Genomic DNA, 14501 nt, shown 5'->3' on the forward strand with positions numbered 1-14501 from the left:
TCTAACACAGGCTACAACACGGGTGAACCTTGAGGACATTGTGCTCAGTGAAATAAGCCCGTCATAAAAAGACAAATATGAAATGACTCCCTTTCTGAGGTCCCTATAGAGTAAGCAGTCAAATGCCTAGAGACAGAAAGTAGAGTGGTGGTTGCCTGGGGCTGGGGTAGGGGGATGGGGGATTGTTGTTTATGGGGACAGGGTTTTAATTTTTTAAGATGAGAAGAGTTCTTTGGGCTTCCCTGGTGGTGCAGTGGTTAAGAATCCACCTGCCAGTGCAGGGGACACGGGTTCGAGCCCTGGTCCGGGAAGATCCCACATGCCGCGGAGCAACTAAGTCCATGCGCCACAACTACTGAGCCTGTGTACCTAGAGCCCTTGAGCCACAACTACTGAGCCCATGTGCTACAACTACTGAAGCCCACGTGCCTAGAGCCCGTGCTCCGCAACAAGAGAAGTCACCGCAACAGAGTAGCCCCCGCTCGCCGCAACTAGAGAAAGCCCTCGCGCAGCAACGAAGACCCAACGCAGCCAAAACAAAAAAAAAAAAAGATGAAAAGAGTTCTGGAGATGAAGAATATGATGGTTGCACAATAATGGGAACGTACTTAATGACACAATCATACACTTAAAAATGGTTAATTTTATGCTATGTATAGTCTACCACAATTACAAATTTTAAAAATAAAATGAAACAAAACACCATGACAGGTTGAGAGAGACATCACAGAACAAAGGAAGAAGCTTTTTTCCTGCTTTTTGAACAAGAGAGCCTGCATTTTCATTTTGCATGAGGTCCTGCCAATTATGTGGTCTTTTGCCCTCCTGCAATAAAAAGCCAGCATTTCTTTCGTTGTCATTCACCTGCAATGAAATGCTGGCCTTAAGAGGATGCATTCTCTGAAGCGGTGCCTCTCTCCCCTGACTTAGGAAAGCCGCAGCCTTGGGAAGCATAACCCCCTTCGGAAGGGACAGTGGGAACGGGGTGGGGGGGTCCCCTAAGCCTTTCTTCTCCACTTTCCTTCTAGAACCGTGGTTCTCACGCCGTGGGGTGCAACCCAGCACAGGGGAACCCTGTTGAAAATGCTGATTTGCCCTCCCACCCCCCACCCTGAGATGGTCAAGGGCGAAAGCTGGCCCGGAGGGGGCTGAGGTCATTGTGCCAAACAGAAGGCTCGGGCCACAGCAGTTCCCGGTGCCAGGCTGGGTCAAGGGGCATTTTGGCCAGTGGTCTTGAGCAGGCAGCAGTGGTGTGACATTAGGGAACGAAGTGGCCTTGGGCATGTCACTGTCCTTCTGTTCCTCTCCTGCATGAAACGAGGCTCTCTGAGGCCTCTGCCAGAGCCAATGCCAAGTCAGAAGGTCACCACGCATTTGTAACATGACGTTTGTAACTTGGCCTCTGTGACTTTTTTCATCGCTTCCCCCTTCCCTGCACTGAAAACTAAGTCAGGCCCTCAGTCCCCTGCGAAACCTCACCCCACCCCCTGCGCAGGTCCAGGGCCACCTCCGACTCCCCTACCTGCAGGCAGGCAGGCATGACATCATGCAAACAGGGAGCTGGGTGGAGGCCCCCAGCCCTCGGTTCTGGACAGAACTAAAAACCCGACGACCTATCTGATGGACTTAACACCAAAGAAAGGAAAGTTGTCTTTTAAGAACAAGTGAGAAGCCGATGACTGAAGTCCCAAAGAATTTTGTGGTTGGACCTTTTTTCCTGTTGTTTGTTTTCTGGCACAATCTGTCTCTGTTTCTGAGCCGAGGGCCGTGTTCCCCGTGACAAAGGCCTCTTTCTTATGACAGTTTAATAGCTCCAGTGCAGGGGACAGCCCGGACTCCCGCGGGCCAGCGTCTGAAGGCAGCCTCTCAGAAAAGGAGAAAGCTGCTGCTTTCCTCCAGTTGGGTTCAAATTGAACTGAGAGAGGCCTAAGGGGAAAAAAAAAAAAAAAAAAAACCAAAACCAAACCAAACCCAAGCCTCCTTTTGAAATAGGAAATGAAGACCAGCAAAGGGGTGGGGAAAACAAAATGCATCGGGATAGAGAAGAAGATGGATTCAAGCGTCATGCTCAGAGCTTTCCATCCACCGCGGGAGGAGGGGAAGAAAGCCTAGTGGGGCTTGGAAGATGTGGATGGACACTGGGGAGACCCTATCTATCGGTTCCCTGTGGCCACTGTAACCAAGGACCACAGATTGGGTGGCTTAAGACAACAGAGATTTATTCTCATGGTCCTGGAGGCTAGATGCTCAAAAGCAAGGTGTCAGCAGGGCCATGCTCCCTCTGAAATCTCTAGGGAAGGATCCTTCCTTAGCTCTTCCAGCTTCGGGCGGCGGCCGGTAGCATTTCTTGGCCTCTGGCTGTGTCACTCTGATCTCTGGTTCCATCACCACGTGGCCGTCTCCCCTCGGGGTGTCTCTGCGTTGTCACCCGGCGTCCTCCTCTGTGTGTGACTTTTCTCCTTGTCGAATAAGGACACCAGTCACATTGGATTTAGGGTCCACTCTAATCCACTGTGATCTGATCTTAACTCTCTACGTCTGCAAAGACCCTCCTGCCAACTAAGGTTACATTCTCGGTACTGGGGGTTAGGACTCAACATTCTTTTCTGGGGGATGCCATTCTACTACAACACCGTCGTTCTAAAGACCCGGTTCCCCCCCCCACCTCTCCGTGTCCTGGAGCCTGTAGGCAGGTAACTCTTGCTGGGGAGCTCTAGCCTCGCAGTGACCCAGCCCAGCCGTCTGTCCGCTTTCCAGGAGGTGAGGCTGGAAGTTGGTCATGACCTAGCAGCCGCCCGGAGCATCTTGGTGCCGTCTCTTTGCAGCGCTCTCTTCTCGCTCCCTCTTCCCCTCAGCCCTTGCTTCCTGGAGGCACCTGGCAAGGGTTACGGTTCCCTACTGTGGCAAGAAATGCCAGGAGTGATGTGCCACACAATCTTGAACATGTATGTTTGCTGCCAGTGAGGCTGGCTGGAAAACCTGCCCCTCCCTGAAGAGCTTTCACATCTGCTTCTGTTTCCCAACTCGCCCAATGAGACATGATTTTAAAGACGCACTGGACAGTGGAATCAGAGCTCCTGGAGCCGACGCTCAAAGTGCTTACAATGGGAAATTACACACTTTTTACAACGGCGCTGACCTCCTTTCCCACACCACTTTGGGGGCCAGTTTTCAAGCCTCTACGGTCACAGGAGGCAGGAGGATGTCAGGGTTAAGGGCACAGGCTGCAGGGTCAGGCTGCCTGGGCTCAAATCCTGCCTCTGCCCTCACTCCCTTGTGCCTTGGGGCACATCCTGCATCCGTAAAATGGGCACAGTGATTTCTCCCTCACAGGGGGCTTAAGGATTAGTGAATTCCCCAGGAGTCAAGGAGCACAGGATCTGCACGTGGAAAGCGCTCAGTAAATGGTAGCCTTCGTGACTGTCCCATGATTGCCAGAGGCAAGGGTGGGGTGAGAGAGCCAGCAGGGGCAGAGGTGTTAATTCACGGGCTTCCCAAAACATGCCACCTGCCGTAAGCATGACCTCAGGGAAAGTTCCCGGGATCTGTGTCCTCCCCTCTTTACTGGGATGGCAGTAAAGACTGAGCACTGCATGTAAACAGCCCCTAAAGGCAGCCACTAGTGCCACGTGGCGAACCCACCGATGCGCCCAAGCTGCCTCTCTTGGCTGGCCCGGCAAAATGCAGTGCAGTCAACACCAGCAGCCCAACCGAACGCTGCCCACGGCTCTGAAAAGCACAGTTGCTCTCGGCCTCTCGCCGCTTGTAACAAGCTGTCCAGGAGGAGGGACCGGGCAGCGATGGGACTAGAGGAGGGAAAAGTCTGTGTCATCTCCAGCGCCTGGGAAAGCCACAGAGGAACGACGCTGCTGTTCTCAAAGAGCCTTGCGGGGTCCGAGCCTCCCCTGACGCCTGCTTCAGGCTAAACAGAGCGCGCGTTGTGTAGACATCGGTCCCCCGTGCCAAGACGGCCAACCCTGTCGCCAGGGGACTTGGGTGGAGATGGCCGGGGGCCGTGGAGGGGGAGGGGGCCCGGCATAAACGGCTCCTCGTGCTGCTGATGGAGAGGAGCTGCCTCCGGGCAGACACAGGAGGGCGCTCAGGGCCTCCCTCCTTGTTCTGGGCGTGTAACTTGTGCGGTGACACGGGGGGGCCTGAGAGTGAGTCCAGGGAACTGGGGGGTGGGGGGGGGGCAAGAGGGAAGCAGCAGCTCGTGCCGTCTGGACGGGGCTGCCCGCTAGAAAACCACCTGCAGAACTCAGGCGGGCCGTCGAGGCAGCCTGCTCCCAGCCCGGTCCTGGGTCCCCCGTAGGGTAGAGAAGAGGCTCCAGGTGAGGGTGCGGGATGGACAAATAGCTACATTCACTGAGCAGGACCAGGGCAAGAGCCAACCAGCACGCCAACTCCGCGCTGAGACACGACAGCAGAATCAGCCTGGGAGGGCCAAGGCCTGGGCGGGGGGACGGAGGAGAGGGTACTAAGGCCTAGTGTCGGGCATGGAGCCCACGACACGGGAGAGCAGAAGCAACACCTAGAGACCCCGGCGTCCTGGACCCGGGCCTCTGGCCTGCGTGCTGGGTCCACACGGACTGTGGAAGCCGCTTCTGAACCGGTTCTCTTTCGGGGGCGGGGGGGGGGGGCAAGGGGGGACAGGGAGCTCTTGTCCTGGAGCCCGGGCTGGGACAGGGGTGGGCTGGGCATCTCTCTGGAGTGTAGTGTCTGAAACAGGCAGGCCAGGAGGCAAACATCACAGCCGCACTGTATACAGCCTTCCTACACGCCGGCCCTGTGCCGGGGCTTTGCGCGTATAAACTCAGTTAATTCTCAGAACGACCCACTGAGGTAGAAACGATTATTATTCTTATTTTGCAGACCAGAAAACGGAGGCACAGGGGAAAAAAGAAAAAAAAGCAACGCATCAAAGTCGCACAGCCAGTAAGTGGCAGAGCCGGGGTGTGAAGCCAGGTTGCCTAGCTCCGGAATCCAGGCTCTTCCATACCCTCCTCCCCCCCACCCCCAACCACGCACCTACGCAAAAGGGTCTGCAGCAAAGGAAGCTCAGCGGGAAGCGAGACCTGCCTGCCCACTCCCCACAGGCTCTGTCACTCAGCCTCTCATCGTGGCCAAACCACCTCACAGGCCACCACATGCTCCAGGAGAGGGCTAGGTCCTCAGCCAGAGACCTAGGAACATACCTGGCCCTTCGCCTTACCAGCTCTGAGGCTGTGGACAGAGCACCTCTCGGTGCCTCAACTTTCTTGTCTGTAAAATGGGGCAACTCAGGGGTCCTTCCCCCATGAGTATTCTCATGGAAAAGCCAACAAGAGAACGAAGGGCGAGGACAGTGCAGAACGGAGCACACAGCAAGCACACGGCGGAGACCACCTATGGTTGTAACGCTCGGCATTCCTGTGGTTTAAGGGCCGAGAGGAAGGGGATCAGCCCTGGGAAGGGCTCCTGCGATGATGATGTTTGGGGAATGGAACTTTCAAGGTTAAAATAAACTCTTGGCCTAATCTGGATCCTTTTGTTTTGGCAGAGAAGGTCATTTTTAAAACTCCCTTTCTCAAAGAGTTAAATTTAGAGTTACCATACGACCCAGCAATTCCACTGCTTGGTATGTACCCGAGAGAAATGAAAACCTATGTCCACACAAAAACCTGTATGCCAGTATTCACTGCAACACTATTTGTAATAGCCAAAATGCTGAAACAACCCAAACCTCTGTCAACTGATGTAGTACGGCCATATAACAGAATATTCTTCAGCCATGAAAAGGAGTTACAACACGGTTGAACCCGGAAAACATGATGCTAAGTGGAAGAAACCAGACATGAAAGACCACACATGGTTTGATTCCATGTACATGAAATGTCCAGAACAGGCAAATCCATAGAGACAGAAAGTAGACTCGTTCGTGGTTGCCAGGGCCTACGAGGAGGGAGGGAGGGGGACTGACTGCTCGTGGGTGTGGGGTTTCTTTTGGGGGTGACGAGAATGTTCTGGAAGCAGAGAGTGGTGAGGGCTGCACAGCTCTGCGGCTGTGCCCTGGGAGAAGCGGGTGGGTAGAAGGGGAGGATGCAGGAGGGGGGATTAAGTCGCTCCCAGGCAGGATGCCGTGCCCAGCTCTTTACCGTCCCGTCTGGAAGCCGGCGGGGTTGACTCTGGGTTTGCTCACAGCTGGGTGCCATGCGCCTGCATTCCAGGGCTCTGGGCTCAACGGTGCCATTGGGAGCCAGGTAGGAGGCTTCATTCCTGCTGCAGCGTCCACCCTGCATGAACGGCGGGGATGGGGAAAGAGAAGGCAGCCTGGGAGCCACCCCTGTGGGCACCTGGCCTTCTGCCCGGAGCGCAAATGGGGTGGGGTTGGATGGATGGTGACGAGGTCGGAGACGCGAGCTGCCCTCACACAGGCACTGCTCAGCCACCTCATTCCCCAGAGAGCCGTGTCCCAACCCTGCAGCGCTACCCAACAGCCCCGAGTCCCACGGGCGCCCCAGCTCAGAGCTGGGAGAGGGCGCTTCGCGCCTACCGCTTCTGCTGCCGCCCCCGCCCTCTGGGAACGCGCCTGTGCCACATCACGGGGCCTGGGGAGCGCGGGTCCCGGTCCTCTTCCCCACCCCCATCCCCCCAGTGCAACCCCGGGGGCCTCCCTGACTGGGTCCTCAGGGCTCCCCAAGTGCGCGCGTGCGCAGCTGCCCGCAGGGGGCGCTCCACCCCCTCCCCACGTGTGAGCACCTGCTTTCTTCACGGCCGTGGGAGCAGAGGACAAGGGTCTGGAGTTGCCTGTGTTCCTTGACTTCTCTCAGCTCACACCGCAAACCCCGTTTTGGGCAAATGAGCATATTTCATGGGTGTCCATGTCAAGATTTACACCCTGTCCTATAGCCCCCATTTCCACACAGCAGCGGGAAAAAAATTAATCAATTAAATGGAGTTTCCCCTTTTCCAGGATCAGATTCTTTCCCAAGCTAAACTGCTCTCTTTTTTGGATAAAACTAGTAATTCAGGAATCAAGATCCTTCCCGAGGCTGTGACTTCCTCTCTCCCCACCCCGAGATGGCTTCTGTGTACACGGAAAGATGATAGGGAAGAAAAACACAAAAGAAAATAATAAAAAATACATCATCCTGGTTTAGAGAAACTGGATTTTCAACATAGATTAAAAGACAGTAGTAGAATAAATTGGAGAGTCAAGGTCATCTTTATGCATTAGCCAATGGGACTTAACAGACTAATTTGTATTAAGAACATAATTACATATTATTATTGCACAAGGTTTTCGTGAATTTGAATGGAGCAAGAAAGAGAGAGAGAAGTAAGTTCCTGTCTGGGGGCAGAAAGGACTTTGTTCTATCCTGAGTTTATGAACTAATTTTTGGTGATAATACAATTTCTAAGAGAGAGTGATTGGCAGTGAGAGCAGCTTTCTCTCAACGCCTTTACTTTGCAAAATATAAAAGGTGGTATTTCTACATCAGTCTTCACGTGCCTGGGGGACATTTTTATTGTCCCACAAAGCCTGGTGGTTTTAGAACCACAGATTCAACCCACCTCTCTCACGTGACACACGTGGAAACTGAAACGTCGGTAGTAAGAGCCAAAGACGCGGGCAGATGGCCAGGTGCGTGTTACCCAGAGTTAAGCTATGACGTCCCACTACCGCACGGTGGCACTGTCTGCCAACCACGGCCTGCCCTCCACCACTGCCAAACGCTCTTAATAATTCAAGGTAAGGCGAGCAGCTGTGTGGGAGGACCGGAAAGAAGAAGTTTCGGGAAGGAGCTGTCAGTAGATGACTCTAGAATTCCAGGCAAGGTGGTTTGATGGGTTCAAGAGAAGGGCTTGTTTGCATATACTAAAATGGATCTGCTAAAGTGCCACCTGCTACTGCAAATAAGCAACAGTGCAAGAATTTCCTTCCAATTCTGCTGACGTGATGGAAGGGAGGGGTGGTGGGGAGGACAGCACGGGTGTGGCTGGCTGAGTCAGAGCGTGTCCTCACGCCGGGGTTCCACGTCTCAGGCTAGAGACCACTCTCCAGGGAGCCTAGGCTGGGCTTTGGCTCCCGCCTCCCCGCCGAATGCTGAGACCCAGTTCAGTGGGCAGGGAGGGGGGCAAGATGGGCAGCCTTGAGGAAGAGACGGTCTCGTCTGGGAACTCGGTCCCGCCACAGGGAGGCCTGGGGACACTGGGAGACCAGCCTTCTCCTTAAGAGACGCTTGGGCGAACTCTAATGAGAAAGCGCATCTTTTATTTCCCTAAATCCCCTCCCCCCGCCACATGTTTCCCTGAATAAACTTGAGCGGAAGCAGGGGGACACCTTGCCCAGGTGGATGCGCACACACGGGTCTACGCACAGAGACGTACCCATCGACTGCTTGTCCTTGTTTCGAAACAAACGGCTGCTTGGCTGATTAGCAGCTGCTGTCTTAAACGAGCGCTGCTATTTCAACAGGCATAACTGGTTTAGAAGCCAGGCAGAAAGATATACCTGACTTTTGCTTTACTCTTTGATCCGAGGGGCAAACACACCCCCTAAAATTTATTTTGATGCCTGCATGTGTAACTCAACGAGCTATGTTAGGTCCGAATGCAGGCTAAGCTACCAGGCATCCTTTACTAAGCGTCTGGGTGTTGATTAGCATTGGCTGGTCGGGGCACTCAGCAGAAAAAAAAAAAAAAAAATCCAGGCTGTGCTCTGTGGCTTCTGCGTGGTGCGCCATGAGGTGTGTGGCCAGGGTCCTCTGCCCGAGCCTGTTCCGGGATGCCTGCGGTACCTGTCGGTCAGGGTGTGCTCTCGGATTACAAATGCCTCTCGACTTGTGCTTAAGTAGGAAGCAACGTGTGAAGTGAAATGCTGGCGCATAAATCACCTCGCTCTCCCTGCTGGTTTGAATTATGCCTGCGACGGAGTTAAGTGAGAGCTGAGGGCATGTTTCCTCTCCGGAGCACGCGTACTCTGGATGTAATGACACTTCAGAAAGGAAAAACCGCTGAAGCAGCCAACTCCCCAAGGACAGGAGGTCTGAAGAATTTCTTTGCGGTGAAACCCAAAGAAATTGCTGTAGGACCAGATCAGAAAGAAGAAAGCTGTGTTTCCCTTGAACTACAGGCGGCCCTTTGCTGGCTGAGACTCGTCATCCTTCAGGGGATGTTGACTTCTGAAGGGATCCCCCGACGATGTAGGCTATCTAGTGCAGGAGGAAGGTGGGCCAGGTGGAAGAGGGCCGGGGGCGGGGGCGCTCCATAGAGGTGATGAAGTAACAGCATCGGAACACTAGATGGCAGCAGCTGTACACAAATTATATGCTGGGGCCCTACCTGTCCTCTTTCCTGGTGTCAGAGCCTTTGATGGGGAACTTGGGTATGGCTGTGTTCCAATAAAATTTCATTTACAGAAGCGGGTGTGGGCCATATTTGTCCCACACGCCATCATTTGCCGACCCCTCCGCTAAATGAACAGAGAACTCTCTCTGGCTCAGCTAGCTTGGTCCACACGTCCCAGGCATTTGCCAGCTAACTCTTTTCTTTTCCCGAATCCATGCAGACCCATCCCTCCTTCCCTCTCAGCCCCTTTCAGCTACCTATGTGATTACTTATGTCTCCCGAACTTGAATTCTCCCTCCCACACGACAACAGAATCGGTTGACAAATGCTGCCTGTTTGTTCTGCACTTAAAACGTTTTCTTCCCATCAATTTCTCTTCATTCCCACCATCGTCAACTCATCCCTTATCTTCCTCGCAGCTGCTATAACACGTAGCAGTGGTGTCAATAGCATCTGTTCAATTGCTGGGTTCTTCACACGGATCTACCTCTTCCCCCCAAAAGTATTCCACTGAGCCAGACTAATGTTTAAGTCTCCTCCTGGGCTTTAACATTGCTGGGCACTGGAACCCACCAAGGCTGTCAGCCTCTTGCTGAAGAACGCACTTTTTCTTTGGCCTTCAGTCCAACTTCCACAAAGCGCCACACGAATCCCATCTCGGTGACATCACCCACCCGCCAGCTCGCAGTACTAACTGCCCTTATCACCTCTGCTTCTCCAGGCGGACAGCCGCCACGCTCCTGTTTTAAGGCCAGCCGTTCTATGAAGCGCCCCTGAGATGGGGGAAGACCTTGCCCTTCGTCCACTGGTTTCTTAGGTAATTTGGTTTGCATCCCTCCCTGTGCTCATCTTATGGCACCTGAGGGTTTCACCGCCCACTAACCAATTATTTTAGCTATCTCTTTTGTTACTGATTTTCAATTACATCGCACTGAGGTCAGAGTGTGGTCTGAATGGTATTGATCTGGGGGTGTTCTGATTTTCTCTGTGGCACAGTACTGTAATCAGTTTTGGGAAACATGCACACATGTGCTTGGAAAGAATGTTTAAGTTTTTCTAATTGCTGGGTTGGGGGTCTATATATGTCCATTATGTACATTTGGTAACGCTTTATCAGTGTCAGAGAGGGGAATGGTACTCCCCACCATGACTGCAGTTTTGTCTGCTGTGCCCTGCAATTCTGACAATTTTTCTTGAGCATTTTGAGGCTGATGTTGCTAGAAGCGTACAGATGCGGGATCGTTCTGTCATCCCGGTACATTGTTTCTCTTTTCATTAAGTACTGACCTTTATTCTTTCTGTGGCTGTCTGCCTTGAAGTCGGCTTGGTCTGATACTGAAATTGTAATACCTGCTTTCTTTTGATCAGCATTCACCTTGTGTCTTTTTTCATTCCTCTATCTGCAACCTTTACACGTTGTGCTTTAGGTGTGTCGCTTGTTAATTACATAGAATTGGAATTCTAAAAAGCAAAACCTCGCTCTTTCAAAAGATGTATTTAATCGTCTGACGACTGTTTTTGCACCCCTCCCCTCAGTGTTAGCCTGTTTTCTCCTTTTTTTCTCCCTCCCTCCCTCCTTTCCCTCCCACGAAACCCTGGTCTGCAGCATGAGCTAAGGGCAGAGAAGGCTTACAAGCCTTGCCTGGGGGCTGTTCTGAGTTTTACCGCTGAAGAGTAAGATCAGAGGAATCTGAAAGGAAGAACCCAAATCACAAACTATATATGGATTTGTAAGTGGGGAAGACAGGCTGAAGGAGCGGGTCTGCATGAGGTCACCCTCTTTCCCTCTCTGTGGCTGCGTGGACATGTTCTCCCCCCACCCCTACTCCTGATACCCTGGACACAGTGGTGATGTGGGCAAAGCTCTAACGGCTCTGCCCACCGGCTGTGACGGGGGTGGGTGGAGTGTAGGGGCATAAAACCCCCCAAGGATGCTTGTTTATCAGAGGGTTTTATGAGGCTGAAAATACCCAGTCCAGCACCCCAGCCCGATCCCAGCTGGAGAGCCCCGTTGAGGGTTTATGTAACTCAGAGAGGATCTGTCTGGTCTAGGGAAGGGGGGAGTTGGGTTGGAAAGGCTTTCGCTCTGCTTTCTTCAGAAACGTAAAGATTAGCAGAAAGTGCAGGTGACAGAATAGAGGGACATCGGAGTTGACATCTTGAGGTTGCAGGAGACATGGTGCCACCAGACAGGAAGCCGGGCCCGTGAGCGCAGTGCATGGGGCTGGGCTGTCACTCGCTGGCACAGATATTTCTGGAGCACGTGCAGCTCCCCGAGTTCTGGGAGGACCTGGCCTTTGGATGCTTAAGGGGTCAGCCCCGCAGGGCTCCTTAGCACGTGCCCCCACCCCCCCACCGCCCGACACTGCCCATCCCTGTCGTTCCTTGTGGTCTAAACCAAGTCAAGATCAAAACGGCTGTACCGGGGGACAAAGCCCAACTCCCCCTCCCCGGCCCGGGTCAGGAAGAGCAGCCCTCAGGGCATGACGAATCACAATCAGCCCTGGATTTTGGTGACACTTCTTACATTCTAAAGGCTTCTCCCATCCATGGCTCCTGTGATTTTCGCCATAGGCATCTTGTTAATGATGACCCTGGAGTCAGGGCGAGGAAGTGACTTGGGAGTCCAACAGGCAGGAAGAAGAATTGAGAACAGAGAAAATCTCAACCTAGAACTGTGCCAGCCCGCATGTGCGTTCGGGGCCTCGTGGAGCAGACACGTCCCTCAACACGAAGCATTAGAATTCAGTGACTACAGCGACACACAGGGGCCCCAGAGCAGCTGAGGGAGAAAAGGAGGTGATGGGGTGTAAAGAGGCCCCACGCAAGGTTGGGAACGAGGGAAGAGGGGAGAAAGGGATTCCGTGAGGAATGAGTTCCTGGCAACCATGATCCCTAGACACAGGGCAGATCATGAAAGGAGGTGGTGCCATTGCCTTAGGCGGGTAAAAAGTAGAGTTTGAGATTATACCAGTCAGAGGGCAGTGGAGTGAGAAATGTGTGGTTTCGATACAGACACCAGGGGCCCCTGGACCATCTCTTTGACCTGAATTATGTTTTCAAAATAATTGTGATTTCGAGCACCTTTTAGACAGTGCTCGTGCCGTCTGTTCGAAGTTCACCTCTGTCCTCACCACTCCCAACTGTCTCCACCTGCCTGTCTGCACTTACTTGTTACCTCTTAGTTCTCTACAGGCGTCTGAGTTTGCCGCCCTTGGACAGAAGACTCCACCCGCCCTCCTTCAGCCTGGAGGCTGTAGTATTCGTGGTTTTGTGGGCACAGGTGGACCAGGTAGCTTATCTCCATGATGCCTCTTTGTGGTCCCAAGGCTGCAGCCTTATCTAGGCCCTGTAATTCAACAGAGGGAGAGGAAAGGAAGAATCTACAAGGCCTGCTGATTGTCTAGGGAAGACGAGGGGAAACAGGAAGCCGAGGATGACAGTGAGTTTGGCTTGGTCGACCGGGTACCAGGTGGTGATGGGGAACCCTGGGGTTTTGCATGACAGCGGATGGGGACAATAGTTCCACTTTGGAGATGCTGGGTGCGGGGATCCTGAGAAATACCCGAGCGGAGACATACGGATGGTGGCCGGACCCGTAAGAATAAGTTCGGGGGAAAAATCTAGCCAGAAGATCAACTTGGGCATCACCAGCAAACAGATGGAAAATAAAGCCATGGGCATGGGGCAGAATCCCCAGAGAGAGTGCGCTAAGTGAGAAGAAAGGGTGCCCTAGAGATGGAGCGCTGGGGGACATCAACATTTCAGGACGGGCCGCAGGACACGAACCTGCAGAAGAGCCTGTGAAGAGGCAGATGGAAGAGGGAGGCAACCCGGAGAGGCCAGTGGCCAGAAAGAGAAAGCGAGGGCTTCTAAAGGAGAGAGCGGTGAGGAGCGTCAGCTGCTGCCTTCGAGGTACAGCTGGGCCTCCGGATCCTGCCATCTCCCCACGGCTGAGTTCGCGGATGCGGAACCTGCAGAGGCAGGATCCGTGGATACCGAGGGCCGACCGTGGTACTCGAGCATTCGAGGATCTTGGTATCCGCCGGCGGGTCCTGGAACCAGTCCCCCCAGGACACTGTCTTTATCATGTACTTATACATTTAAAGCGTTTGGAGAACAGCATGCGATTATATCCATGGTTGGTTTTCAAAACGGTTACCCATCAGACAGCTCATTGGAAAAACGTGGTGTAAACCTGCTTCTTGATAGAGTACCTCTCTCAGGTATGAGGGTCCCTGACCTCCTCCTCGCCTCCGCCAGTCAGACCTGGGGGGCTGGGGCTGCTGCACGGTTATGTGCAGACAGCTCACCCGAGGCAGCAGGCACTTCCGGGCACCACCGGGTGCAGTGCCACACTCTAAGGCACTAGGTGTCGGCTTACCTGGCGCTCTCAAAGGTAGCAGATGCTGTCTTTTCTACAGCTCCAAATCCAACTCCAACAGCAAGACCCTCTGAAACAGACATAAAAAAGTACAACGGGTTAGGAATCATTTTTCTATAATACATGCATGTAGAATCGAAGCTTGCTCAGAAGCCAAAGCCAGCAGACTCCTGTGGGCTGGATTAGAACTGCTGTCCATTTGGGGTTGGGTGATGGCCCGACTCGCTTGGTGGGGGAACCCCTGGGACACCATGGAACCAGTTACACACTTCATCACATTGGCAAATCCCCTGGTCTTTTTTGCATACTTTATAGTTACTCAACAGGCTTACACTTAATCAGCTGTTAAGAGCAAGCAGTTTCTTCACTTCTTCCGTAAGAAATCAGAACAACAGCATTTTGATGTGACACAATACAGGTTAAAAGCAGATCTTCCTAAGGCTAATCTCTGAAATGGGTGCACCGCTGTGTTTGCAAATGCAAGTAAAAGAACTCCATAAAAAAATGGATCTTACATTTTTTGGGCTTCCCTGGTGGCCCAGTGGTTAAGAATCCGCCTGCCAATGCAGGGGACACGGGTTTGAGCCCTGGTCCGGGAAGATCCCACATGCCAGGGAGCAACAAAGCCCATGCACCACAACTACTGAGCCTGCACTCTAGAACCCGTGAGCCCCAACTACTGAGCCCACATGCCACAACTACTGAAGCCTGCGTGCCTAGAGCCCATGCTCCACAACAAGAGAAGCCACCTCAATGAGAAGCCCGTGCACCGCAACGAAGAGTAGCC

General features: G+C 53.2%; 1 protein-coding gene across 8 annotated transcripts in view; it reads right to left on the reverse strand.

Moving 5' to 3' along the window:
• Window positions 1–14501, reverse strand: part of SLC39A11 (solute carrier family 39 member 11) — a 423988-nt gene that overhangs the window by 53644 nt on the left and 355843 nt on the right. For 4 of the 8 annotated variants that reach the window (XM_036835763.1, XM_036835759.1, XM_036835758.1 and 1 more), the window contains exons 7-8: window positions 13715–13784; window positions 6135–6272 (exon numbers count right to left, since the gene is read on the reverse strand). In XM_036835763.1, the coding sequence (XP_036691658.1) occupies window positions 6135–6272; window positions 13715–13784 (208 nt within the window). The remainder of the gene's footprint in view (window positions 1–6134; window positions 6273–13714; window positions 13785–14501) is intronic. The other 4 variants (XM_036835764.1, XM_036835760.1, XM_036835766.1 and 1 more) reach the window with 1 other exon arrangement.

The sequence above is a fragment of the Balaenoptera musculus genome, chromosome 20, assembly GCF_009873245.2.
Source record: "Balaenoptera musculus isolate JJ_BM4_2016_0621 chromosome 20, mBalMus1.pri.v3, whole genome shotgun sequence".
NCBI classification, from domain to species: domain Eukaryota; kingdom Metazoa; phylum Chordata; class Mammalia; order Artiodactyla; family Balaenopteridae; genus Balaenoptera; species Balaenoptera musculus.